This window comes from Leptosomus discolor, chromosome 3 (assembly GCF_034619465.1).
Source record: "Leptosomus discolor isolate bLepDis1 chromosome 3, bLepDis1.hap2, whole genome shotgun sequence".
NCBI lineage: Eukaryota > Metazoa > Chordata > Aves > Leptosomiformes > Leptosomidae > Leptosomus > Leptosomus discolor.
The window spans coordinates 38734171-38762040 of NC_141393.1; the positions used below are offsets into that span (position 1 = coordinate 38734171).

The window sequence follows — 27870 nt, forward strand, 5'->3', positions numbered from 1 at the left end:
ACCTTCCAATCTGGCTGTGGTGCAGAGGTATTTTGGTTTATGTTATTGCTGGGAGCTTTCTCTCTGAGTTCTTTCTGCCTGTCTGTGTTCCTGATCTCTGGATCTCTTTGCTCTTTTTTCTTTTTTTTTTTTCCCTTGGGCTGGGTTGTGTGCTGTCTGCATCAGGAAGTAATACGCAATGAGGAAACTCTCATCATCTGTGCATCAGGGAGAGAATTATTGACTGAGTGCTGAGCAGTCAAGTTATTGATTCAAAACATAGCCCAATCGCTCTGTCTGCCGCTTGGAGCGGCTGGTTACGTCCTGCTGGTTCATTGCATTTAATCGGATTCCCTGAGCTGCCGCGCAGAGAGGGAGTTAGAACCAGATCCGTCTATAATGTTCGCTTCAAAATCCAGTTCTGTATCCCCTTCTCCATCCATGGAGCAGGCAGATTCGGATGCTCTGGATATCAGCACCAAAGTGCAGCTGTACGGTGTGCTCTGGAAGAGACCCTTCGGGAGGCAGTCAGCCAAATGGTCCAGGAGGTAAGCCACAGTTGCTGAGGGGTGCTCAGGTGAAACGCGAAGCCTGAGGGTGCTGGGGTAAGTTAGAGCCTGAGCGCTTGGCTCTCCAAGCGCAGCTAGCCAGGTGGAGAGTAGGGGTGAAACTCTGGGCATAGCTTTCCTGCTGTTCTGAGTCTGCTTTGCACGTGTGGCACCCCATTGTGCTTTCTTCTTTATCCGCCCAGACCCTGTGCTATGTGCACTTCAGGGTGGGAACGGGGACTAGCTGGGTAATTATCTATGATAATTTCATGAAAGAGGAAGAGTCAGCTCGTATATTTTGCCCCCAAACTGCTTGACTTTGTTCATTATCACTTGTTAAAGCTCTTTGAGTCCTTTGGGTGTGAGGTAGCTGGGCTGAACTGACTATGCGTGTGGGACTGTTTGTGTGGTCTGCAGGGGTTTGTGGCCCAGCATCAGTACTGCTGTGCTGCGTGGTGGTGATAGCATGCTTGGAACAGCAAATGCAGACTCTCTTCCCTGGGGGGAAGGTGGCTCTGAATTCTGTCCCATCTGGTGCTAGGGAGTGGTAAGCTGCTGTGTGTTGTGTATCAGCAGCCAGAGGCTTGGAGCTGGAAAGCGTTTGCTATAACCTTTTGCAAGGACAGAATTATGTTCTGTAATACTGAAGTGGTGGGTCAGTTTGAGGTTTAAAGTTGCTGTAGTTTCTTTATGTGAATCACCGAATCTCACAGGAGAGTTTTTCACCAGTTGTCAAATGATGAGACACGACTGTTTACGGATGGGTACTCACACAGAAATGTGGTACAGCTCTTTCTCATTGCTCGCTGGGGGTACGTGATCCAATGGATTAAGCCTTCCAGCATTCCTGGATGGCAGATTAATGTCACTGCTGATAGATGCCATTGGCAAATGATTCAGTCAGAAGACTAGCAGCTGAAAAACTTGCGTTTTCACCCTATCACTGCCAGAGATATATTCTGTGACCCATGATTTGTCATTATGATCTATTAAAGGAGGACAGTAGTACTTACCCATGTTTAGCACTTTGATATCTGCAGATGAAAAAGTCTGCCAGAAAAGCAAACTAACCTTGTTTTCTTCCCCCCACCTTTCGACTGGGGAAAGGCACAAACGAGTCATTAACAAGGCAGCACAGGAAGACTGAGCTACCTCTGGAGCCTTTGTAGCATAGTGTGTCTCAAGGCTTTTAGGAAGAATAAATTAACCTGGCACATCAAATCAGTTTCTAAACCCAGCTTTCCCAGTTTAGCTCTGTGTCCTAACCACAGTGGTGTCCAGTCTAAAACTGTGAGGGATGGCATGGCCTGAAAAATAGTTAAATGTTGCTTGGGAAGCACTTTTGTGTTTGTAGCCATCTTTGACCAGGTTTTATTCTGTACTCTCCCCCCCCCCCGCCCACTCCCAAAACAAACAAGCAACCAATGGCCTTTTTTCACCCAGGAAAGAATTTGTGCTGATGCTCCCTACTCAGCTCTCAAACATTGATATTTAAATGAGTTATGTTTGGAAACTAATGTGACTGTGTTATGGAAAAGAAGCAGACAGAATAACAGAGGGGAAGGTAATTTGCCATGGAGGAGATGTTCTTAAAAGGCTTTCTTTTTCCTAATCAAAATTTCTTGCAGGCAAATGGCCCATCTCTGTGCTGTCTGTCATTATTTATTTAGTGATGTTCTATTCCTAGAAGTCACCCCCATCTTCAGCAAGTGGTAAATATTTTAGTGATAGCAGATGGGAAGAGATGGGGAGGTGACTGTGGGGCAGGGCTGATGTGGAAGTTTAGCAGTACAAGCACAGTAGCTGAGGGTCCTGGGGGACCAGAGACAGGTCAGTGGGAGATGAACACAAGGAATCTCTAGGGTTTGGAAGGAAGGGGTTTCCAGAGTAAAAAGTATGGAACAAAAGATTTTTTTTTTTTAATGACAGGAGAAAATTGCTTTAAAGTAAAAAATCTTGCATGTTACTATAAGTCAGTCATTATGGGGGGAGAAGGAGCAATTCATCTGTTCACCCCCACCTGCCCTCCATGCCCAGCAAGACACAGGTGGTCAAGTGCATTATTTTGTGAAAAGGAGAAGAGATATTTTCCACTCCAGGTAAATTAAGAGAAAAAATTGACTGTTGCTAGGTACAGCTGAGGATCTGATCTCTGAGCAATGTAGATTGTGTCCTGAAATCTTAGATTACTATCTTTTATCTATTTGGTATTTACAGGTAGTACCTTTGCTGCAAAGTAAATTACTACTCCCTGTCCCGAGGAGTGTCTTTCCAAGCTATGGGAGATAAACCAGCATGTAACGGGAGGGCTGATCACATCAGGCCATCAGCCATGCAGATGGGTCTGCGTGGTTGTTGAGATGCATGATACTTACTGGCTTGATCTCATTCATTTGACTGTAGCAACAGTGCTGCTGGAAACACTGAGAAGAAAAGCAAGTGTTTAAGGGAAGGATGGAGGCTGACTGGATAATGGATCAAGGAAGAAAGTCTAGGCATGGTGCCTAGCGCTTTGGTGATGGAAATCCCAGGTTTGGGGATTTTGCAGCAGTAGAGGTTGTGCAGGGAGCAGGGAGGGATAGCACAGCCTTGTTTTAGTCAGGGCTGGTATCTGATGGCACCTGTGAGGGCAGGAAGTCTTGACATGAGGCAGTTGTCTGGAGCACTTTCAGCCCTTTCCCTTGCCCACACAATGGTCTGTCCTGCAGCCTAAGCATTCCTGTGCTGCCTCAGGTACTGACCAAGGGTGGGCTGGGTGCTTCTGGCACTGGACTAGCGTGGCTGTGTATCTGCCAGGGCTTACATCAGAGCATGCTGCCTTTCAGAGCTTTATTTTGAAATGCCATTAGCAGCACCCTAGATCCTGTCTCTCTGAGAGAAGTTCTATTCCTAATATGAATTTTCTTACCTTGTAAAGTAATATCCTTCCAAGAGAGATGCAACCATCTTCTGAGTTTACTGGTGCTTTTGACCAGGCTAAGCTTGGCTCACTTCTGGAGTGGCTTTGGAAAGTCATATTCTCAGCCCTTGACTTATGGTCCTCATCTTCCCACCAAACTGCACGCCATTCTTCCTTCCAATTAACAACAAGCAGTTTAGTCTCTTCCCTACTACAAAAGTTGTGCTGATAATGGCATCAGCCTGCTGTGGAGCCTGGAGTGAAATGCACGAGGTATGTACCTGCCCTGGATGTGGCATGGATGCGACGCTGTAGCTTTGCAGGTAGGAAGTGGCACATCCTTCTCTACTGTCAATAATCCCAGCCCTGTGTAGAAGTGTCAGGCTCTCAGCTGACCGGCACTATTCAGGTGTGAGACTTTGGGGCTAAGGGGGACAGTTTCAGGAGGGCATCTGCTCAGTGGTCAACCAGAGTCAGAAAAGCGAGGCAGAACATGAGGAATCAAAGAGAACAAAACATGAAATATGCTGATACCTCTGAGTAAATCCATCAGAGGTGCCAGGTTGCCGCTGGAAGGAGGGAAATACAGCACAATTGAGAGAGAAATTTTATCTTCCCTTGGACCAGCCCTGGCTGTGGCACTGCAAAGTATGCACATAAGCTTGTTTTCCAGCAGAGTGGCTACCAACAGTCACTGGATGTTGTCACAGGACAGATGGAAAGGATAATTGTTTAGGGCTGTTTTCTGCTCTAAAAAAACTCAGAAAGTGTGCGGCTGCAGAGCAGTGTGTGTGCGTGCAACACGGGCAGCAGGAGCCATGAGCGATGCAGGCCGTGTGCTTCCCTCGTCCTTGTACACTTCCCACTCGGCTGGTTGCTGCCAGGAAGCATCCACCTCCTCCCGCATCCACCTCTTCCCGCTCCCTGCCCAGCTGGGCACCACTCCAGCTGCCAGGGCCAGGGCAGGAGGCAGGCAGGAAAGCGTGGAGCTGCAGGAGAGGAAGAGTGAGGGACAGGTACTGGGGTCTCTGAGCTGCTGTGCTGATACAGATCATTTGCCCTGCCGTTTTCCTGAGCTGTCCCCAGGGAGAGAGAACTAGGCTGATTAGTAACTGGGATTCGCTGCCTGTGCTCCTGGGCTGGTGCCCAGAAAACCACCATTGGAAGGAAGGATCAGTGAGACTGCTGCAGTCTTATAATGTAAATACTTAACATGGGCCATTGTCACTTCAAAAACTTCTACTGAGATTAGCTAATTAGTCTCCTCAGCCCTCTGTGACACAAGGAAAACGCTTTATCCCCAGAAATCAAGTATCTCTACTTGTCCAGCATAGAGCTGTTGTGTCTAATCCTGGTAGATCACGTCTCTGGCTTTTACATGCAAGTCACTCAATTTGTTACTGTTCCTCTGCTATTCCGGGTTAATTACACTGCAGTTTAGTCGTTTCTTATTGCAGGATCTAGCGATCCTGCTGGAGTTGACCGTGTGTGAATGGCTCTTGTATTACTTGTGCTGCATGTGGAGTGTGCATGGTGGTATCAGGTCTTCCCACCTTCACTGCTGCTCCCCAGGCTTTTTGAATGCTGCTCTGTTTTTTTTTTTTAATCTGTTCTTTTTTGGTTTGTATTCAAAATATTGCCCTGTCTTTCCAGTATTCCCTTTTCTTCTGCTGGCACATCTATGCCTAATTCAGCTGTGTGTTCAGTATCTCCAGCCTTCCAGTCCTATTCTTAACTGTCTCTCGCTCCCCATTCTCCCATGGCCATCTTTTCCCTTTCTGCGTTTACTCACCTGGCTGCTGCTTCAGTCTTCAGCTTGCTCTTGAGTCTTGTAACGCTTTCTCCTCTACTCCTTTCCATCGTTCTGCATCAAATATCCTTGTATCGTTGCATGGAGACTTTGTCCTGAAAGTCAAAGTTAAAGTGGTGATCTTAGCTGTTGCCTTCCAGGTAAGGATAGATGTGGGAATATAATCTGAGCAAAAATACATCATGTCCATCAGCTAACCTGATTGTCACTTGCTGTGGGATTTTGTTGTTGTTATTTTTTGAACTCTTATTTTGTGTATTTTCATTCCAAATCCCCACAGATTCTCTCCACATCTGTGAGGTCAGGGATCTAAAAGTTCATTAATCTGCCAGAGGCACATCAATTCTCAGAGGTCTGTGCTGTGCTTTGTTCTTGTTTTGGTTTTGGTTTCCACTGGCACATGATCTGTAATATGGGGATTATCAGGAGCACTGAGCAGACAAAAAGTAACAAACTAAAGCCTGGCTTTAACTGGGAGTTAACATTCTTTAAAGATGTTATTACTGTATTTATTGTGCAGATGAGGTAACACGTCCCTCTAAAAAATCAAGTCCTCGTTGAACTAAGCATTAGAGACATAAAGCGAAGATGCAGCTACTCATAAGAAAACTTTCTTATGCAGTTATCGACAAAAAGTGGGAGGAAAAATGAAACAGGAAGGCAGTAGACTGCTGCCCACCAAAGTGAGGTGGACAGGCAGAAGCAGAAACAAGCCCTGCCTGCTCTGCAGATGACTCTCTGATATCTGCCTTGGTCAGGGTCAGCTCTGAGCCTGCTGCAGGGGTCATGGCTGCCTTTGCCATTAATTCAAATATATCTGAAAATACTAATCCTTGTTTCACACAGAGGTGAGACCTTGATGAATCCACTCCATCAGTAATGTGTCCCATAGAGATGCACCTAATGCATCTGCTAAATGGGCGAGTGTCTCAAAGTTGTGTGAGCAGTTCAGCCCCCACCTTCTCTGGGATGCTCCATCCTATCCCTGCCTACTGTCATGAGGAAACCATTCTGGTCCCTGTGACACTGGTAAGAGATTTAGGATGGAGATTCCCATCCCCATGGACAGACCATCTCCCTGTATCCATCTTAGGCACCTCTTACAGTCAGACAGAGTACAGACCATACACAGGTGGGGTCATGCATTGCTTTCCCAGCTGATGGGACTCCTCTGGGACATGCACTGGGACACGAGCTTGGGCTGGAAGGGAGGTGGTTCCCTGGGTGGAAGGTGAACAGTAATTGCTCCTACTCAGATAACTTGCTGGAGAGGCTGCACTATGAATGAGCACCTTTTCAATCCTCCACCAACTAAATGAATTCGGTGCAGAAGAGTGATTTTTGCACTGAGCTGCACTGTTCTGCTTAGAGGGATTTTTGCCAGGCTGTGGTCAGGAACAAGAGTTGAGGTTATGCAGTGAATCATGATGTTCCTGGACCATCAAATGAGAAGACAGTGTCCTGCTGAGGAAGCAAACTGGCTTCTCCTCCCTACCTCTGATGAACAGGTATAGATCAGTGGGCAAGCAGAAGAAAAAATTTGGGGCACAATAATTGCTGCTGGTGTTTGTACGTTCTGAAGATTTCTGGATGTAAATATGCACATGTTCAGTGACTGTCACTTTTAAACATTTTGGAACGGGTGCACAGTAGGTCCAGAGCTTGAGCTTGTTGAAGGCATTCAGAAGTTTAGCTTTGTTCTGTTTTTCGGTCCCTCTGTGAGCCCATGGCTCATGTTTCCGTGGCATGTGGCAATTTCACCTATGTTGCCAGAGCCACAGCAAAATAGCAAGAGATAGGAGCTGGTGGAAGTGGAAGCTTCCCCCCAAATATAATAATAATTATTATTAATAATGCAGTATATTATAATGATATATATTATTTTATTATTATAATGATAATTATCTGCCAGCTTCAACTTCTTTCTTTAGCTTTAGGAACTAAACTGGTACCAACTTTCTGGGCTTGTCTGTACTGGAAGCAGTGCTTGGCTCCAGCTGACAAGCCCTCTGTTTCAGGACAGACTGGGGTGGCATGGGCATGTGGAGGTATTAGAACAGCTCTTGTGGATCAGACCTCTCAGCCTGTGGCCCATGGCTAACAGTGGCTTCAGAGGAAGGTGCAGGAATCCCCAGGCTGCACAACTGGAAAGCACTGGCCAGAGAAGCCTCTTCCTGATCCCTCTCAGTGGAGGCTTTCTGCCCAGAAGCAGGAGGGTTTCCTGGGGATGTTCTCATTATTCACAGAAATGCCTTGTCCTGATTGCTCATACTCTTGTCCTTGGTACCACATGAAAGTGATTTACACAGCAGTGCAGTGTAAAAAGGCATTCTTTATGAATTTTCAGCTTATTGCCTTTCACTTTCTTTCCATATCCCTCTTTTCTCATATCAGAAAATATGTACAGAACAGTGCAATGCATTTTTTTGGTCATCTACTCTTTTGAAACCTCCCTGCTAAACTCGTCCCAATTTTTTCAGCTGCTCTTCAGCATTTTTGAGTGCTGCAGAGATTCAGACCAAATTTAACCTAAGTCAGGTACCTCTCCTCTGTACCACTGCCTGCAGGGTAAATGCAACCTCAATTTTCAAAGAGAAGAGGGAGTCTCCCAGGGGCGTTTTGAACCTCCCAATAAGCTAAAACTGGCACTCCTTTAATCACAATTTTGAGGACATGCTCCAGTAAATTAGAGACTTGATTTACAGAAGCTGTGATACTTTGTGGCTACTATACAGTGCTCATCAGAGTGTACCTAAGGCTAACTGAGCAGAACAAGGCACATTTTAATGTGATGCATGTGAGGAAAAAAAAATTCAATTTCTTTTGTATTTACACAGGTCAATGACAGGAGACTTTGCCAGGAGGTCTGCTTAAAAATACCTCTAAAATTTATTTCTGCTCCTGAGTGCTCTTGTTGCCAATCTTTTGCCTCGAGGATGCCAGCCTGTGACTGTCCCTGCTGTATGACTCAGTGTTACAGGGGAAACACTTCCCTCCTGGCTCATGGATGGGAGGAAAGAAGGTGGCAGGGAGTAGCTTGCAAAAATAAGTTTTTAGTTTCTCTTAGCCCATCTGAGAGAGCCTCTTAAAAAAAAAAAAAAAAGAAAGGAGCAGCTCTCTTCCAACAGATTGAATTCAGCACATGGGCTAGATAGAACACGCGCAGGTCAAGTTGCCAAAAGACTTTGGCTGTGCTCCTGTCTTGGGCGCAGACTGCTATCCCATTCCCCTGTGAGTAAAGGGCGCTATAGTTTGCCTTCAACACTGGTGGGTGCACGCTGTGGTAAACTGCAAGCACAAAGCACTCAAAGCTGGTGCTTAGTGTTAAGCACTAGCTCTTGGCTATGCACAAAAGTGAGGCACATCACCTTAGGCTTAGATGGGAATAGAAAACTCTTCTGCTCAGAAAGCAGCTTTAGTTAGGTGGAGATTTTCTTGTGCTGTGAACTACGACTTCTGTTCTAGCAGAACTTATTTCTTTCTCCATCTTAAAGGTTCTTCATCATTAAGGAAAGTTTCCTGCTCTACTATGCTGAGAGTGAGAAGAGGAGTTTTGAAAGCAATAAATACTTCAATATCCACCCCAAGGTGAGCAGTGTTTGCATGGGAGAGGGGGTTATTCTGTTTCTAGTTTCCCCCTCTCTCCATGGGCCCAGCAAGTGAAGATGAGGTTAAGTCACAAAGCTTTCCTAGGGAAGCCTCAAAAAAAAGCAAGAACCATGTCAGTAGATCTTCAGGTTCCTTCATGACTCAGTGGGTACATGACTTTTTTTTTTACCTGGTAGTAGATATATTCCCTCATTTTCATGACCTTCTAATCAACTGAGCCTTGTGGCTATGAGAATACTGTTGGCAAGCCAGTGGGCGGGTTAACAGCTTTGGTTGCTACTTGTTCCTAACCTGTACTTGCGCTTGTAAGCAGTCACAGCCAGCCCCTGTTAACGCATGTGTCCTCAGTCCTGAGAAGCAGTCTCCGTACGTCTGCTGCCTGTGGCTCTCACGGGGGAACTCTGTGCCCTGAGTCTGCTCTTATCCTCTGTGGTTACTGGAGGCCGATGAAGCACGCGTGCTTCCAAAGGTGCTGATTTCACCTGGCCTGGTTAGGGGCAGCAGGCTACCCATCCATCCCCACACAGGACATGTGGTGTGTTGACCTACTGGTGGTGACTGTAATGGATGTACCTCTCTCATGGTACCACACTGTGAATCTGCAATGTCTGCCCATGTTAGGAGATCACCTCTGCCTTGATAAAAGAGCTCCCCCTTCCATGTTCTAGCTAGCAGCCTTCCCTCCAAGTTGAATGCAGGAGAGCCATCTTTACTCCCTTTCAGATACCACATGGAGATCTCCTGCTGGTGGTGGGAGTCCCTCTGATTTTCAGGAACTGTGTGTATTACCCTCCCAAGGCAGGGCAGGGGCCTACAAGTGACCAAGGGTGAAAGTTCAGTTCCTGGTTAGTTAATTAGTCATACTTGATTTTGCTGACTGATTGGAGTGCTCCGGTTTATCCCCAGGGTGTCATACCCCTGGGAGGCTGCATCGTGGAGCCCAAAGAAGAGCCCAACATGCCTTATGCCATAAAGATCTCGCATGAAGACTTCCATGTAAGTAGATTTCTTTTCTTCTCAAAAAACCCCCAAATACCACAAAACACTTTATTGCTGATGAGCAGAGCTGTATTGGCAGTCTTGCCCACCCCACCAAGGTATGCTTACCCTCTCTGGGCGGATTATCCTGGGAGAGAGGGCGGTGTAGCATCCCAAGCCCCCTCAAGGTTTGGCTGCTGCTCCTGCTTTGACAACCAACAAGGAAACTTGCTCTTTCTGACAGCAGGTCTTATAATACTAGCAGACCAGTAGAGAGATATTCGGGAGCCCTAGAGCTCATGTTGCCCTACCATTTTATTCCTACCATGACGACTTGCCGTGTGCATCTCTTTCCAATGTGTGGTCAGTCTGGGTCCTATTTGCTCCCACATGATGCCCCTTGTGGAGGTGGAAGCCTGCAGTGGGCTCTCCTCCTGCCGTAGCTGTGCTAGCTGTGTTCAATTCATGCCCTGGGTGCACAGAGGCGCGTAAGGCACCAGCCTCTCTAATCTGGGTTTTTTTCCCCTCCCCTCTTCTAGGGTAACATTGTTCTAGCAGCTGAATCAGAGTTTGAGCAGGCTCAGTGGCTGGAGATGCTACAGGAGTCTGGAAAAGTGTAAGCTTCTTTCTATTCCTTATTCTCTTTGATCTGCTCTGTAGATGTGTAAAGGATAAAGAGGAAGAAGCCTGACTAGAAGGACTACAGGGAGGCAGACAAGCTCCCCAAGACAAGTGAGACCTTCACTTGCCTCCTGGACCCATCCTTTCCCTAAGCGAGAATGCTCTAAAACTGACACAAAGCTTCCTGCCTCGGTGTGCAGCAAGGTCTGAAGTATGAGTCTTTGCTAACAACCCCAGGCTGTCATCAGTCAAATGCTGATACGGTATCGGCCGTCCCTCTCTCTTGCCTCAGAGAGGTGAGACCTGGGACTGAACAGGAGCTCTCCTGGTCCATTTTGTGTGGGAAGCAAGGTCTGCAGGCTTGACAGATGTGAGGGTCAGAAAACCCTTGGCTGCATTACAATGTGTGTATGTGGTCTCTTGTGGCTGTAGGGACAAAAGCTGCTCTTTTAGGCAAGTTTATCTTGTAATACCATTGTGTGCATGATAAAGGCAATATCTCAGTTAATTCCAATGCTATGGGGCTGAAAAATGTTCATTTGTAATTAATGGGGAACACAGTGCTACGGTGGATCAGCCCAAGCCACGCTCTGCACTGCTGCAGTGAGCCTGGCTGTGGTGCTGGAGCAAGCTGTTACCTCCATGATACTGTATGAACTGCAACACAAAGCTGCCCTTTAAAGCTTCACGGGAGCATGCACCCATGGGACCCAAGACCCAAGGCAGAGGTCTGTCACCCACTCAGCATGAGCAGGCTTGGTCACTGCAGAGGAGGAGGGACCCAGATTTAGCCCTTGAGTAATTTGGAGTTTTTATTTCGATAGTGCAGGTCTGCACTTGCCTTCACCAGTGTTAAATGTAACTCTTACCCAGGGCAATAATCAGGGGGCCAAATTCGTCTTTCAGGTGTGTGTGGGAGGAAAGGAGCAGGGCTGCACAGCTCAGGAGGGGTTCTCACAAGCAATCCTTGTGTGGCTGCTTATTTCACGAAGCCAGCCTTTTCTCTAGTCCTTGCTTCAATATTCCAGCACAAGTGTTTCCAACAGAAGCTAGATAGTACCTGCTATCATACAGCAGACTACCTGCACCTAGCTGAAAATCTGCCTGAGACACCCCCTTCCCTCCCCTCTCTGCTTCTGTTCTTGCACCAGAGAAGGAAAGCGGTGCAGCCCAGTGCTGGCCTGATCAGTGCTGATGAGAGCCTACATGTGAGGGAGGCACAGATTATGTGATTTATGTTAGCAGGGTCAGGTTGGGAGCTAAGCAACAGACAGAAAGGCATGGCTCACAAAGAGGCCTGGTACAGGACGGCTTACAGTTATTTAATATTAAAAAGCTCCCTTAGATGGCAGAATTTCTGGGCAGCAATTGCTGTTCCTGGATGTGCATCTATATAAATAGATTGGGATGAATTTTACATGTGCATTTTATGTGCGTACGTTGTTGTTGGTTTTTAATGGAATATGAACAGAACTGATCAGCAAACTCCATTTCTGGTTCTGTTTTTGATTTGTGTGTTCTTGTCCTTGGCATTTAACATCTGTATTAAAGCCTACCCTGCCCATCAACTCAGTAACTGGCATCTGCTACACAGCTGCCTTTTTTGCAGATTAGTTTCATAATGTGTTCAAGAGACCTTGAGATCCTCTGGCCAATAGTCCTGCAGTAACACAAGGTACTCTTTGAATCTGTCTGCTTCCTTTAACTCTCCCTACTTGTCAGCATCTTGTCTGGCTTTTATCTCTGGTTCTTTGTTATTTTTACAAGACTTAACTCACAGTGTAGGGCCAGACACCAAATCCTAATGGCTTACAAGTTTAGTAGATGAGGGATTGATTGGTTCCAGGCTGGATGACGGATACCAGAACAGCTGCACATAGAAGGCTGTGGGAAGGAGTCAATAAACGGTTAATGTTTGAAGGGGAAGAGTGACTATAGCAGCAAAATATTGGAAAGGCTGCAGAAGACAATGTCACTGGCAGATGGGAAGTTAGTTGAGTTAAAAGATAAAATTTGGTTCTAAAGTCTGTCAGGATCCATTTAATGGGTTCCAGGTACATCCTGATGCAATTGGAGGCTGTGTATGTGCTGGGTTGGTCTGGAGAGCCCTTAAGAGTAAGCTCAGTGTAGAAAACTCCAAAACACTGGAAAAAATATTTTAACAGCTGTGCTGTGTTGATGTGCAGCTCCTGTATATACAAAAAAAAAAAAAAAATTAAAAAAAAAAATTACTGAATGTCAAGGAAATTTCTCTAATTCATTTGTGGAGAAAAATTTAGAGAATCACTGTCCCAACTGATGAGAGTCTGTGTGTTTGAATTCCTTGGTAGATAGCTAGGCTGAGTCTCCTTCCTCACTCTGTGAGACCCTTAGCTCTCTTACATTGTTTGCTTTGTGTCTGCGTTCCCTAGGACCTGGAAGAATGCCCAGCTGGGAGAAGCCATGATCGAAAGCCTGGAAGCCCAAGGACTGCAGCTGGCCAAGGAGAAACAGGAGTATTTGGGTAAGAAACTCTTACTTCTAAAAGGCATAAACCCCAAAATAGTGATTTTGCCTTTCTGGAGTTGTCAGTGTGGTCAAGTCAAGCAGCTACAGGTTTCTACTGTTGACTTTTACTGAATGAAGCTTTTGAATATAGTCATCAGCTGAAACTCAGGTTTTGAAGGAGGTCAAAACATGAAAATGTTAAGATAGGATCTGGACATCTGTGTGGAGTGTGAAAGGAAGAACGTGCTTTGGCCAGCATGCTGCAGTCCTGCAGCTCCTCATGGCTGGACTGTACAAATGTTTGCTGCCCCTGAGGAGTTTGGATGTGCTGATTTCAGCTGCTTGCCAGGCAAACAGCCAATACCTTCATCTCCCTGAATCACACAGGACTGATATTTCTGAGGCTGATCACAGCTTTTCATGTATGAGTTTTCTTCCTCTAGCTAAGTTTTTTGGTCTTATTCTACTTGGCCTTTGTCTGCACTTGCACACACTGTTCATATTGGGAGTATTTACATGGGCTTGTTTGAGGTGTCTCACGGCAGTGGCTAATTTGTCATTGCTCTCTCCATGGGCAACGGAGAGAGAGCAGTTGCTCCGAATGAACATAGAATAATTTAGGTTGAAAGATACTTCTGGAGGTTATCTAGCGGAATCCTCTACTCAGAAACCAGCCTGTGGGTGGCAGTGCCTTGGGTGCTCTAACTGCCTTGGGAGGTCCAGCTGTCTCTTCCCCACATGGCCTGTAGCAAGAGCCAAGGATGAGTAGTCTTTTTAACCCAGATACCTCCTAAATTAGAGCAAGGTGTAAGAGCCCTTCTGTCATGGGGGCTTTTGGTCACATGTGTGAGCCCAGTGACTTGTCCGGACAGTCATCTGCTTTAAACAAGCTAGCAGCTACTTTGAGTGCTTCAGGTTGGTGATGCCTTGAGCAGGGGCTCGTGCTGTCTACTCCTAACATCAAACCACTGGAGGAATCTTGAAGAGCTTTTTGCATTTCTGCATCCATGCTGTTCAAGGGTGATCTCAGTATATGGTCTCACGCGTAACAGTGATTGTAATTCAAGTATCAAGGCATGTTCATTCTGGCCATCTAAGCGCCATTCACACACGTGAGCTGATGGATGGGCTCATGTGTGAGGCAGGCAGGGAGGTGTCGTTCCACATCTGACAAAGGGATAATGAGGAGTGCTGAGAGGAGGAGCTGGAGAGACAGGAGGAAAATTAGAAACGGGAAAGTTTTGTCAAAGTATTGTTTTGCAACTACCAGAGCAGACTAAAGAGCCTAAGAGACTAAACAGGGCCGCAGTATGATAAAAGACAAGGTGATAGAGGAATAGAGGAATATTCTGTAGCAAACAGGAGATATTTGGAATATATATTTCACTGGGTTCTTTGGTCCATGACAAGAACATTCAGAGCTGGTCAATTGTCACAGTTGGTTACTTTCTTTTGACAGCAATTGTCTATGTATTCCTATATAACTGCTGAGGCTTCTGCCTCCTTAGCCTTACCTTCAATGATCTGTGTCCATCCTGTAGTTAAGCTTTGAGGTCAGACACTGACTCTGGCAGCAGGTCAAGGCTCTCTGGAGGAAGCAAATTGTTCTGGGGAACCCCCTGAATCCCCCTGGAGTTACCGTCCACACCTGCCCCCAGCTGGGATCCAGGTATCTCTCTCAGGCCTGGACTTTGCAGAAGCCCGTCAAGCCCTGGGCTTGCCCACCCCAGGAGGGGCAGAAGAGGGAAGGTGGGAGAGGCTCTGTGTAATTACAGTGCGGCCGTGCTGGCTCCTGGCAAGGAAGAAGCGGGCAAGAGTGGGACGGAAAGGCAGCAGTGGTGGGCAGCAGAGCATTAGTAATACAAGACTCTTGCTCTGGCACCAGGAGCTCTGCTGTGAGTGGGAGGTAGAGGTCTGCATTCCTCCTAGCAGTAGTAGCCCTGCCAGCAGTAGTGATCTCTTCAGGTCCCCAGTACAAAGGAAACTGGTAGCATTCTCTTCACCTAATATGGGGAAGACTTAATCATAAAGTGCTACAGTGAATCTGCCCCTGCTCATGTGGCAGCTGGGTGGCAAAGCTCAGAGCCAACCCTAGGCTTAACTATGAGGAATGTGTTTCTGTCTGGTTTCCTGTAAGCATCACTAAGAGCTGCTTAAGGCAGAGGCTCTGTTTAAGGTTAAAGGGTAGCACAATGTAGGTACATCAGGTCACAGTGTAAGGATCAGAGCAGAGCCGCTGGTGGGCATGTGTCCTTCTCAATGGACAAGAGCAACTGATGTTGAGGGGAACTATTTTTAACAGCTAAAAGTTTTGTGGCTAAGTTAGGAGATTGATTATCTGGGCTTGGCTGGGACATCCCAAGGTGACAATAGGGAGCTGGCGGTGATGCAGAGGGGGCTGAAGGAGAGGGCGGTGTGCCAGGCAGATAGGGATGGGACACCGAGCTGCTGGAGGAGAACTGACTGCTGCTACATAGCGTGTGAACCTGTGCACCCACTTAACCTTTCTGTGCCTTTGCTTCCTCATGTGTAAAGCAGAGATAATATTTTCCTGACTCAGGTAGAGGTCTGGGAAGGTTAGTTCGTTAATGCTCTTTAAGAACATTGAGAGGAAACCTTAGAAGAAGTACACAGCAATATGGTGGTTTAGTTTATTAAGTTGTTTGGCAGGAGGGAAATTACAGAACATCCCATTAGTGTTGTCTCAGCCTTTGGAGCCTCTCAGACAGATATACACAGAGCAATGAGGAACACTGCGGTTTCAAGTTCAAACAGTCAGTGTTTCATGCTTGTAAATATCCGCAGGATATAAATTGCTTTTCTCTTAATTTGGCCTTTGTCTGTGTGCTTGCAGATAAGCTAATGGAAGAAACAGAAGAGCTGTGTCTGCAGAGGGAGCAGAAAGAGGTGAGTGTTCACCCAATTTCCCTCACCTTCCACGTGGCAGGACTGGGAGGCTGGGAATTAATTTGAAGGTATATCAGGGTTCAGGGAGGGAGGCTGCAGAGCAAAAAGGCCTCAGCCAGCCTGTGGGCCCTGTGGATGAAGAGAGGAACAAGAGCTGTGCCATGGGATGGGTCCTGGAGATGTATTCCTGCTCCCCTTCCCACGCACTTTCCATGCAGCGTGCTTGTGATTATGTCTCCAGGAGCATCAGGGAGGAAGGTCAGATTAAATTTGCGTTCATTGGATTGAATTATGCCCTTGTTATTTGGCAGATTCAAGATGACTGTGGCAATCAACTTATCTGTCTCCACAATTAGAAAGCAAATAAACAGACCTGACATTGTTCTAGTGTAGAGGTACCGTTGTGAGAAACAAGGAGTGGCAAAAACCAACATGGTTTGTTCTTTGGATGCACCAGAGAGGGGGAGAATAATAAACATTGCACTAGGGAAAACTCAAGAGAGTACTCCCTTAGATGTGACTATTATAGAATCATAGAATCTTTAGTTTGGAAGAGACCTCTAAGATCTTCAAGTCCAACCATCAACCTAATACCACCGTGACCACTAAACCATGTCTAGAAGTGCTACATCAATGTGTTTTTTGAACACCTCCAGGGATGGTGACTCCACCACTTCCCTGGGCAGCCTGTTTCAATGTTTGACTACCCTTTCAGTAAAGAAATTTTTCCTAATGTTCAATCTAAACCTCCCCTGGCACAACTTAAGGCCATTTCCTCTTGTCCTATCACTAGTTACTTGGGAGAAGAGACTGACCCCCACCTCACTGCAACCTCCTTTCAGGTAGTTGTAGAGAGCGATAAGGTCTCCCCTCAGCCTCCTCTTCTCCAGACTGAACAACCCCAGTTCCCTCAGCCACTCCTCATAAGATCTGTTCTCCAGGCCCTTCACTAGCTTCATAGCCCTTCTCTGGACACGCTCCAGCACTTCAATGTCTTTCTTGTAATGAGGCCCAAATTATAGCTTAATTTATCCAGTTTATTATTGTTTTCCAAAGTATTCCTAACTTATATTTGCTTAATATAATAACAGTAGCTCATTCTCCTATTTACACCAAATCTATACCGTTTTTCATAGCATTAAGTTTTTTTTATTGGAAGATGGTTTTGCAAATAGGTTGTCCTATTACATGATAAGAAAGCCCGCATGGATGTAGACCACCACATTGCAATCTTGCAAACTGCTGCATGCTCTTTTTTCCCGTTAATCCAAAACGACTGTCATCCCTCTTTTGCTAAAGACGGCAATGCTGACCTAGGCTTCTCAGACCTAAGTTTTTCCTGTCTACGTTTCTGCAGAGCTGAAGTCCAAAGGTGGCTTGGACACTCCTTCAGGGCTCAGCTACTTCTGCCTTTGCAGGGAGACATCCCTTTCTGGTGAGGTAGCCTGCTGCACAACCCACAGCTGCAGGGAGGGAAATGCCCTTCCCTGAAGATCCTGTAACAAATCTCTGCTCTTACAAAGCCATGCGTGGTATCTGCATGGAGATACGGTTTAGGGGTGTACTTGTAGAGTAGGGTTGATGGTTGGACTTGATGATCTCCAAGGTCTTTTCCAATCTGAATGATTCTATGATTCCATTGCCCATGAAGGGCAGATGGGGCCAGGTTAGTCTGAAGGACTTTGGTACTGATGAAGGAATGACTACATAGCTCACTGAGCTGCAGTGGTCTGACCTCCTGTGGGCCTGAAGTCTTCAGAGCTATATGTTGGGAAAGCAGCTTGCACCATGTATCTGTACCACGGGGCAAGAGTCTTATTAAGAGTTTATCTGGTGTCAGTGCTGTTTTGTGACCTGCCTGGGCCTGCAGCAGGAGTTCTGCCTTGCTGCTTAAGGCTGCAAGGGGACCTGACTGGGGGTGGGACCCTTGCTGTACTTTGTCCCATCTCCATCTGCAGTACATCTTGGTATAACTGCTTTCTCTAGACTAGGGGAAGAGAGTGTTTCACTGCTTGGGGATAGCTTGTGGTATTCAGTGCTCTTTAAGCATGGTTTTGTTAGCACAAAGATAGTGACGGCTGATTAAACCCTGCAAAGCTTTAATTGTGCTGTTTGTGCTTTCCTGTCCCAGTGGGGATGGCAAGCAAGGCTGAGCTAGTAGAAATATTCCACTTCAGGTGCAGCAGTGCTGGGCTTGTCACATTCCTGTCTGGGCTTTCTGTTCCTGCACCTATGGGTGCCTGGAAATGGTACATCCATGTTGAGTCCAGCTTTCCCAGGGAGCTTTGGACCTGCTGTATATGTGCAGCAGACCTGATCTGTGCAGCAGGCATGTCTGGGATTTCCAGGCATCTGGTAACCTGTCTGGGACTTCTGAATGTCTGGAAATCTTCAGCCAACTTTCAGTCCCTTCTAATTGCCCCTGGACAAAAGTGTGATGGAATTGGACACCCTGTGGTTCTGCGTAGCCCGGGTTAAATGTCCCAGGCATTGTTAACAGGAAAGTCTTTCCTAACTGTGTCAGCAGAGCACATTCCTGTCTTCTCTTTTGGTCCAGGAACTCGAACGTCTGAACCAGGTCCTGGAAGCAGAGAAGCACCGGTTTGAAGAGGTGGTACGGGAGCTTCGGCTGGAGCAGGAACAGATCAGACGGTGAGGCAGCAGACTGTGCTGGGCAGGAAAAGGACATGAACTCCCACATTGGGCAGAAGTGCTGCTGTGGTGGTGAATCAAAACAGTTTGCGAAAGCAACCTATTTTGTGTACGTAGGAAGGAGATAAATGCTATATTGACCAAAACAGGAATGGTTGAATTAAGATCTGTTTACCTGTGTTTGCTATCACTTGTGTGACCAATAGAATATGGTTTAGTTTCATTTTGCATTCAGGGCTCCAGCAACTTCATTTTCAAAGGGCTGGGACATGACCAAACCCCAGACTAGTTGGAGTAACGTGGCAACAGACAGGTGCTAGAGGATTTCAGAGAGGCAATTAGTTTCATTGACTGAACAGCCAAATGGTTTCCAGACATCTGAATCTGGTTTTCCACCATCAGCTGAATGGGTTGATTATGAAGTTGCCTCACCAAGAGCAATTTTGTCATTTTAAGAGTTAGGCTATGCAAAATGTGAACAGCAAATGTATTCAGAAAGGGAAGGATCCAAGTGCTTTGCCCTCAGTGTTGAAAGGGCATGTTTTGCCATTGCCTTCTTTTTTTTTTTTTTTCCTTTTTTTCCTTTTCTCTCCCTAAACAACATCTCAGAAAAGCCAGTGTGATTTTGCAAACCACTTTTGTTTTCATAGACTTACATTTGCTTAGATGTGACTGCCCTGTCTGAGTTCTTCCAGTTGCAGCCATGGCCCTGCCCTTGCTAGAGAAGCACACTAACAGTTGGTTTGATGATCAGGAGGCACAGTGAAGTTTCTGGATGCCCATAGTGTGTTCCTGGCAAGCTCCTGAGTCTCCAGGGCTGTATGTACGAACCACTGGTTGCAGGTCCTGCACTAACAGATCCACAGCCTACACAGTCTGAGCACGGTCTGTGGGGCTAGTGTTCCCCTGCAATAGCTATAACCCTTTTTGCCTCTTTAGGGAGCTAGAGCTCACAGCCCGCTCCCTTAAAGGAGTGGAGGAAGAAAAGAAAGAGTTACGAAGCCTGACACAGTCTTTACAGAAAACCCTAGAGGTGAGTGACAACTTCTCCCCTCTGACTGACAGCATTTTGGCGAATGATCCATGAGAACTGACCAGGGCTGAAAGCAGTGCTGTCTCGTGGAATGAATCTCACATCCTCTAGCACCAGAGTTAAGTCCTGTGCAGATGAACATGTTCATTTGGTAGCTGATAAGGTGGCCAAAATCCCCTGCAGAAATGGGCTAGTAGTGACACGAAGCCCAGCAGAACCCGACTTTTCTCAGCGATACGATGTAGGACAATAACCGTAAGTTGCAGTTTGGGAAGCTCAGGTTGAACACTAGGGAGAGACTTTTCACCAGACAGGTAGGCATGTGGTGAGAGAGGCTGAGGAACATCCTTCTTGGAAGGTTTTCACAACTTGACTGTAGAAAGCCGCAGCTGACCATATCTTGCTATGTTGACAGACCAACTCTGAACAGGAGGCTGGACTAGAGCCTACCAGAGGGTCCCTTCCAGCCACCATACCTATAAGTCTGTGATACCTTTCTGATTTTTTTTTTTTTAACTGAAGCTCCCTAAGTCCTGGTGGAAATTGGAGCAGCAGAGAGGCATTCCTTGCTCACAGAAGGGAGCATAGTTCCCAGTGAATCATGTACCACGTGGGAATTTAGGAAATGGAGTGTTGCTGTATTAAACCCTTTTCTTACTTGGTATGACTCTGGTGGATGGGTGGAAATTGGGCTTTTCTAAATTTATATTGTTTGTGAAATTTCCACACAGGTGGCCTTCTGAACTCAATGTCATCCTTAATGTTTGTGTCAGCTCCTGCAAGTTTGTCCAAAAATCTGTTGATGTTCCTTTGAGTTCTTCTCCTTGCCCACAGTTATGGGTATGAAAAAAGAACTGGAAAGCTAGGGAAGGACCATTCATGCCCTAGTTGCACACTGGACTGAACACTTTACAGGAAAACAGCATGATATGTCCTATTGCCCTGCAGTTAGAAGTACCACAGAGGAGAGGCCTCTAGTTCACACTGAGGAGCAAGGTGAGGAGGGAAAGCAGGGAAGCTGCCTGCATCAGTGACGCACTAGGGAAGCACAAGGCTCCAGTCCCTGAGCTGGGTCCTTACCTAGCATATCATGTCAAAGGAACGTACAGATTCTCACCCCCTTGCATAGCAAAGGCTATGGTGGAGGCTTGCTCCTCGTGACGCGGGTATGAAATGAAACCCAGATTTTGTTATTCCTGTTTTCAACCTGAACAAGGCATGTGGATGTAAGGATGCGGGGTCTCAATAGGGAGGAGCCAGGCAGGAACAGGAGCAGAAATGTTGGACTTGGCTGATACTCACAATCTCTGCCCTTCTTCAAGGAGCTCTCCCTGGAAAAGCAGCAAATGTTGGAGATGCTGGAAGAAAATGAGAGACAGCTTCCACCTCCAACCAGCCCCAGCAAGGAGCAAAGCCCCATCTGGGGACTGCATTGCAGCCTGCAACAGATTGAAGCGAAGATGCAGCAACTTCTGGAGGAGAAACTCCTGGCAGAGAAGAGGTGAAGTGCAGGCAGGGGCTCTTACGGTGGTGCCAGAGACAGAGATGTGGGACACGATGTGATCCAGTGTGAAGAGGGTGGTAGAAAAAGAGGTGTTTTTCTCCCCTCGCAGGTGGAAGGCAACCAGAAAGGGTATGTCTCAATATCTGCAGGCTTAAAATTAGGGTAACTTCAAAACTGTTCCCTTGTTTATCCTGAGACCTGCAGAGAGGCAAGATCCTTTATAAATTTCCATTCTTGGGTGTGGTAAAGGGAAGAAGACACTTCTGCCCTGTCAGGCTTAGTGGTGCCAAATGATGTGACTATCTGCTGACTTGCTTTTCGGTTGCCAACACAAGTCTGGAAGCTTATCTGGTTCCCACAGCAGGGTTCAGGTTATAAAAGCTTCAGAGGCAACAGAGTAAGGCAGGGGAGCTGAACTCCTTGCTGCCACTTGGGCCTTCTCCTTTTGTCAGGACTTAGTCACTTGAATCCATTTGGTGTTCATGGACTTGTCCGTAAGAAGTGTTTGGTGCTCCTGGACCTTATCTGGGTATTAAGAATGTTCCATTCAAGAGCTGTCCACCAGGCCTTCTCCAGCAATGCCTGTGTTATTGCAGTGAAACACAGTTACACAGCTCCTGAACAGTGAACACAGCTCCTGTTAGCACCTCTTTGCTCAAGGCAGCCAGGTAGTTAAGCATGCCTCAGCACCATACTGAGCCCCTTCCTCCCTGTAAGTTGTGCTGGGGTGGGAATGGTCATCTTCCTTTTCTGTGCCATGCACCAGGATGAAGGAGAATGAGGAGCGGTCCCGAGCGCTGGAGGAGGAGCGGGAGTTTTACTCTTCCCAGTCGCGAGCGCTGCAGAACTCGCTCTTGGAGCTGACTGCGGAGAAGCAGCAGACAGAGAGAGACCTCAAGGTATCCCCTGTGTATGTCGCATAGTGCTATCCCTGCGCCCAGAGTGTTCTCATTTTCCTTTTCAGTTCATCCCCTATCAAGAGGGAGACTTGGCTTTATTGTGTTTTCATTTTGTGGTCACAAATCTTCATTTGCTATGCTTCACACGAAGTTGCCAAGTTGTATCTATGTAGCACTCCTATTTATTTTCACATTCTGAGGCCTGATTAACCCATTCAGTAAAAGTCTTCTCATCTGCTGCTGTGAAAGCATCATCTAAAGATGGAGGGAGGAAAAAAAAGTAAAAAAGGAAAGTAAATACAGTCAAGAATAAAGATTACTTCAAAGAAATGTTAATATGGACATTGCAAAACTGAGCCGAAGTCTTCCCTCCTCACTCGTGTTCAGAGAATCAATCTTAAGATTCATAAATGTTCAAGAACCACTGCATGAACTTGGGTTCAAAAGCAGAGGAATGCAGATGAGGTACCAGCCCTCCTTTGTTATCCCAGTAATGGAAGATAAAGGTAATTGGACAAAGTAGGCTATTCTGTTTTAATCTAAATAATGTAAAGGTTGTGTTTATTATTGGCTGTTTGACACTCAGCCTCCTCCTACAAATATTTTGAGAAAAACCCCTCCAATTCTTCTTTTTCCTGCACCTCGAAGATTTTCTTATTGTGTAAACTTCCACTTGGCCAAACTAAAGCTAGGTTGACCTAAGCTGTATTAGTTATTCTCATTTGCTAAGCTACTACTGATACAATATTTCTAACTTTTCTTACATTTTGTTTCTGAAACTAAGTACTGTACATCCCTTTGTGGGAAAAGACTGCCTTTATCTCATGTCCATCTCAGCTGGAAAGATGTCCTCCTGTTCCTGCTCAGCTCCAAGTACTTGCATAAGCACAAATTCATGTGTTGAAATACCATCTCTGATCCACGCAGTTCACACAGTGAGAGGGAAGCTGTGAAAATGAAAGTCAGAGTAAAGCAGAATTACTGAAATAATCTGGGCTTCAAATCCATATTCTGTCTGAAGACATGAGGAATAACTTTTATGTTGTCTTACAATATTTCTATTGGTTTTCCTTAGTTGTCTTTTCGTTTTCATCTGGTTGGTGGGTCCCTCACCTTGTGAGTTAGCAGAATGGTTATTTAGATGCAAGCTGTTTTTCAGGCTGAAGTGAAGGTGCGCATGGATCTGGAGAAGAGACTGAGAGAAGCTGAGGAAGCATTGCAGAGCTTGGAGCAAGGCTTAAATTCACTGGATTGCAACAAGGAGAAAGAGGAGAAGATGAAGGCAGATGTCAGTAACTTGAGAAGTAAGTCAGTCGTCCATCCCTTATCTCTACTGATAAGCAAGCTCTGAGAGAGGAAATATTTCTACCCATCTTCCCCAACATAGAAAGAAGTGCCCAAATTAGCAAAGCTGCACATCATCATAGAATAGTTTTGGTTGGAAGGGACCTTTAGGGGTCATCTAGTCCAACCCCCCTGCCATGGTCAGGGACATCTTTAGCTAGATCAGGTTGCTCAGAGTCCCATCCAAACTCTACTTGAATGGTTCCAGGGATGGGGCTTCTAGCACTCTACTCATTGTAAAAAATGTCTTCCTTATATCTAAGTTAAACCTGCCCTCTTTTAGTTTAAAACCATTACCCCTTGTCCTATCGCAGCAGGCTGTGCTAAAAAGATTACCCCTATCTTTCTTATAGGCCCCCTTCAAGTACTGAAAGGTCTCCCCAGAGCGTTCTCTTCTCCAGGCTGAACAACCCCAATTCTCCCAGCCTTTCCTCATGGGGGAGGTGCTCCATCCCTCTGATCATCTTCATGGCCCTACTCTGGACTCACTCTCACAGGTCCCTCTTGTGCTTGTCTTGTGTCTGTCTTGTGCTGGAGGCTCCAGAGCTGGACACAGCACTGCAGGTGGGGTCTCATGAGAGTGCAGTAGAGGGGCAGAATCCTCTCCCTCAAACTGCTGGCCACACTTCTTCTGATGCAGCCCAGGATATGGTTAGCCTTTTGGGCTGCAAGTGCATGTTGCTGTCTCATGTCCAGCTTTTCATCCACCAGCACCCCCAAGTCCTTCTCAGCAGGGCTGCTCTCAATTGCTTAATCCCCCATCCTGTATTGATTCTGGGGGTTGCCCTGATCCAGGTGCAGGACCTTGCACTTGTCCTTGTTGAACCTCATGAGGTTCACATGGGTCCATTCTCAAGCTCCTCCAGGTCCCTCTGGATGGCCTCCTTTCCCTCGGGCATGTCAACTGCACCATTCAGCTTGGTGTTGTCCTCAAACTTGCTGAGGGTGTGCTTGATCACACTGTCATTGATGAAGATATTAAAGAGCACTGGTCCCAGTATGGACCCCTGAGGGACAACGCTTGTCACTGGTCTCCATCTAGACATTGATCACTAGCCTCTGGATGCAACCATCCAACCAATTCCTTATTCACCAAACAGTCCACCCATCAAATCCATATATCTCCAATTTAGAGAGAAGGATGTTGTGGGGGACTGTGTCAAAGGCTTTACAGAAGTCCAGGTAGATGATATCCATAGCTTTTCTTTTGTCCGCCTATGTAGTCACTTCATCATAAAAGGCCACTGGGTTGGTCAGGCAGGACGTGCACCTGGTGAAGCCATGCTGGCTGTCTCAAATCACCTCCCTGTCCTCCATGTGCCTTAGCATAACTTCTAGCAGGATCTGTTCCATGATATTCCCAGGCACAGAGATGAGGCTGACAATGTGCTCTCCCAACTCCTTGTACTTCAACGACACCCCCTTTTGAGAAGCCAGAATGTGCTATGCAGGCATTTGGTGTTTTGCCCTCAAAGGAGGGCAAAATTATCCCAGACTTCCCTGTTGGATGGAAGACAAACCTAGGGGCAGATATGAGCAAGTGCTCTCCAAAATGTCAAACAGGGAATCTGTGGCAGAGCTGTAAAGACTGACTAGGTCTGAGTTATAGAGAGTCTTCTGATTCCCCTCAAGATAATCTTTTCTCAGCCTTGTTTATGAGAACATCAGCAGTTTAACAAGGACTGTGGTTGCTGTAGTAACATGCTAGTAGGTGACCCGGCAGGTGAAGTTTGGATCCTTACTCAGAGCTGAATTACTGCATCCGCCCAGCACTGCTGTGCTGAGCCGACTGCAATCCACAGGTCAGGTGTAAGACTTGGGTTCCTCATGGCTTATCCCTCTTTCTTTGCCTGGTTAGGCTTTTTGTTTGTTTCTTTCTTTCTTTTTTGGTAAGATGGGGCATTACCCTAGCATCTGGCTTGAGTCAGGTTTGGGAATTGACATTAGCAGCTTCAGTTGGGTGGAGTCTTGCATGTTTTCTGTCCTCAAGTATAGTGCAGGGGGAAGCTGATATGAAGATTCTGTATCTCTGCAGTTAAGGCTTCATTTCAGTGAAAGGTGGATGTATTGGGCCAATACAGAAAAGTCAAAAGTCCTGTGGCATTCTAAGCGCTGTTTCATATATATATATATATATATATATATATATATATATATATATATATATATAAACTGAAACAAAAGGGCATGATTCTGAATGTCATCCCATGGGCTCAGAGCCATGGTAAGAAAACAGAGCTAAAGTGGATGTGTTGAGCTCAGCATTCAGCTAGAGCTGAGCTACCTGCACAGGACATAAGTGAGTAATATCTGACACCGAATGTCTCCTGACACTCATTTCCAATCCCATTTTGGGGGATGTTTTCTTCAAACAAGTGAAAATGTACTGATGAGCAAAACATGTAGAGCGAGTGAAGGACCAGCAATGTTTTCTTTAATGTCAGTCCCAGCACAGATTGCCTCAGTCCTTCCAAATGATTTCTGCAGCTCTGCCCTGCCCTTTCATGTAGAGGCTGGGGCATTAGCACATGAGCCCTCTGAACAGCAAGGGACCAGCGACAGGCAGGAGGACAGCAGGACTGGAATGGCAGAAGATACGCTGGTTAGACTATGAGAGGGGAAATGGGCCAGGAAAAGCAGCTTGTGTGGCAGGCCAGGATAGTATAATGTCAGAGTTTAGACATGGGGCTTTTCATGGAGCCTGTAATGTATGTATGTACGTCCTAGTATTTGCTATGCTATTAAGAAATCCTTTGGCCGTGTATGGCCTAGGTGTGTGTGCCTCTGCCAGTGTTGCCAACACCTACCTTTGCGCAGTTAGACTTGACTGGTTTTAGAAGTCGTTCAAAGGAAGTGAGATGAGCAAGGCTTCAGACCCCTCTGTTGCAAGAGAGCTAAGTTTTCTCAAAATGTCAGAGGCTTTTGGCAGTTGAATCATAAGCAGTTGTTGGAATGACAGATGGGGAATGGATGGTTGCAGTTCTTTCTATAATTTGAGTATGCATTTGGGGACTGGAGGTTTTTTGTCACTTTGACCTTGTTCGTTCTGATGATATTCTGGAGCTTCATGGATTGTTGTTCATGAAGATCTAGGAAGGTGTTGAATGTCACTACCTGGCTCAGCCCATCAGCAAGTGCAGTCCCTTGTGACTGGTTCATTGCTTGAAGTGTCTCTCTCGTCACTGCTCACAGTGGTGCCTTCTCCTCAGGGTTCTTTGAAGAATGTATCCGGAATGCTGAGCTGGAGGCCAAGATGCCTGTGATCATGAAGAACTCTGTGTACATCCACAAGGCTGCTACTCGTCGCATAAAGAGCTGCCGCTTCCACCGCCGGAGAGCTAGTGCTTCGTGGAATGACCGTAGGTATCAGCCAGCTTTTTACTCTATATCCTGCAGGAGCAGATATGTGCAGGTGGGACTGACAGAGCAGTAAGGTCTGCAAATGTGGGTCATGTTTAATATTCCCCAGTAGTAGAATGGTGCTACAGAGAAACTTGGAGCTTCCTTAACCAGAGAGCAGGCACTGAGTCTGCATACTGGTTGCCTGTCTCTTCATGTATGTTGAAAGGTAACTGCTGTTATAGTCTTGGGCCCCTAAAAAAACGTGCTTGAAGCTGACTTCATCTGAATGCTTAATCATAGGCTGAGTTAGGTTGGAAGGGACACCTGGACAATGTCCAATCCAATCCAGTGCTCAGAGTGGCTACCTGCAAGTTTAGATCAGGTTCTATGTAGAACTCTAAATCAGATGCAGCTGTGAAGAAGAAAAGTGTGTTTCTATGCTGTCCACGTTTTCCTCTGAAAACAGTAAGGTGAAGCTGTTAGTGCAATGGTTAGCTCATCCCTTGCCAGGCTCTCAGTTGTGTTGATCACATGGCTCGTGTGCTCTAGTGAAGCTTTGTCTGCAGTCTGTGTCCCTGATGGAGAGTGCTGACCTTTCTGTGCTGCTCTTGTTTCAGTGAAGCAGTCCCAGTCCTTCATCTTCTCGCACACAGAAGCTGAAAACATTGAGGAGCTGAAAGAAGCAGCCAAAAGACTGAGCCAGGATCAGCACTTCAGGGAAACTCTCTATCAAATCATGAGGTCGCAAAAGGATTCTGCTTCAGGGGATGAAAAGTGACTCTTGTTGGGAGAGGGCTTCTGATCTCAACTTGCCATTCAGCTCTGCAAAAGTAATGCCATCAGGCACTAGGATCAGAAGGGAGATTTGCCCTTTGGTGAGGAAAGTGGGGGAAAGTTGTGTGTAGGCAATTCCCTCAGTTAGTGGCTTTGCTTTAGTTTGAATGCTCCCTGTAGCCTGGCAGACCTTCTCTGCTGGTCACTCCAGATCTGTTTGCTTCAACTGCTTATGTCAAGCCACGTTTTGGCCAAGATACCACAGTTGGTGTTAAAGTGAACCACAGACCATAGCTTCGGAAGTGCCTCTTCTTTCGTTTCCTGTCTAGTCTGTCTGCCAAACACAAGTGCTTCTGAGAAAGCCCTTTATCAGCCTATGCTCCAGCTAGTGTGACCTCACCAGCTGGACACAGCTTACCCTGTTCTGCCTGATCCCTTTTAGGAAATGTCTCGCTGCACACCCCCAGTCAATCAGCACTTTGGT

General features: G+C 46.4%; 1 protein-coding gene across 1 annotated transcript; it reads left to right on the forward strand.

Annotated features, from left to right (window-relative positions):
* The first annotated feature begins 378 nt into the window (after positions 1 to 378).
* PLEKHD1 (pleckstrin homology and coiled-coil domain containing D1) lies at positions 379 to 27390 on the forward strand. Its single transcript, XM_086463172.1, has 13 exons — positions 379 to 527; positions 8731 to 8824; positions 9752 to 9841; positions 10363 to 10439; positions 12856 to 12947; positions 15786 to 15838; positions 18396 to 18490; positions 19430 to 19523; positions 20846 to 21024; positions 21794 to 21926; positions 23086 to 23230; positions 26480 to 26629; positions 27230 to 27390. Exons 1-13 carry the CDS (start codon positions 379 to 381, stop codon positions 27388 to 27390), a joined length of 1512 nt encoding a protein of 503 aa, XP_086319298.1.
* The last annotated feature ends 480 nt before the right edge of the window (positions 27391 to 27870 follow it).

Bases quoted from the DNA above. Each gene is read 5' to 3' on its own strand.
- PLEKHD1 (XM_086463172.1), top strand. From the start codon at position 379: ATGTTCGCTTCAAAATCCAGTTCTGTATCCCCTTCTCCATCCATGGAG. The intron at 528-8,730 runs GTAAGCCACAGT...TCCATCTTAAAG, and splicing joins TCAGCCAAATGGTCCAGGAG to GTTCTTCATCATTAAGGAAA. The intron at 19,524-20,845 runs GTGAGTGACAAC...CCCTTCTTCAAG, and splicing joins CTTTACAGAAAACCCTAGAG to GAGCTCTCCCTGGAAAAGCA.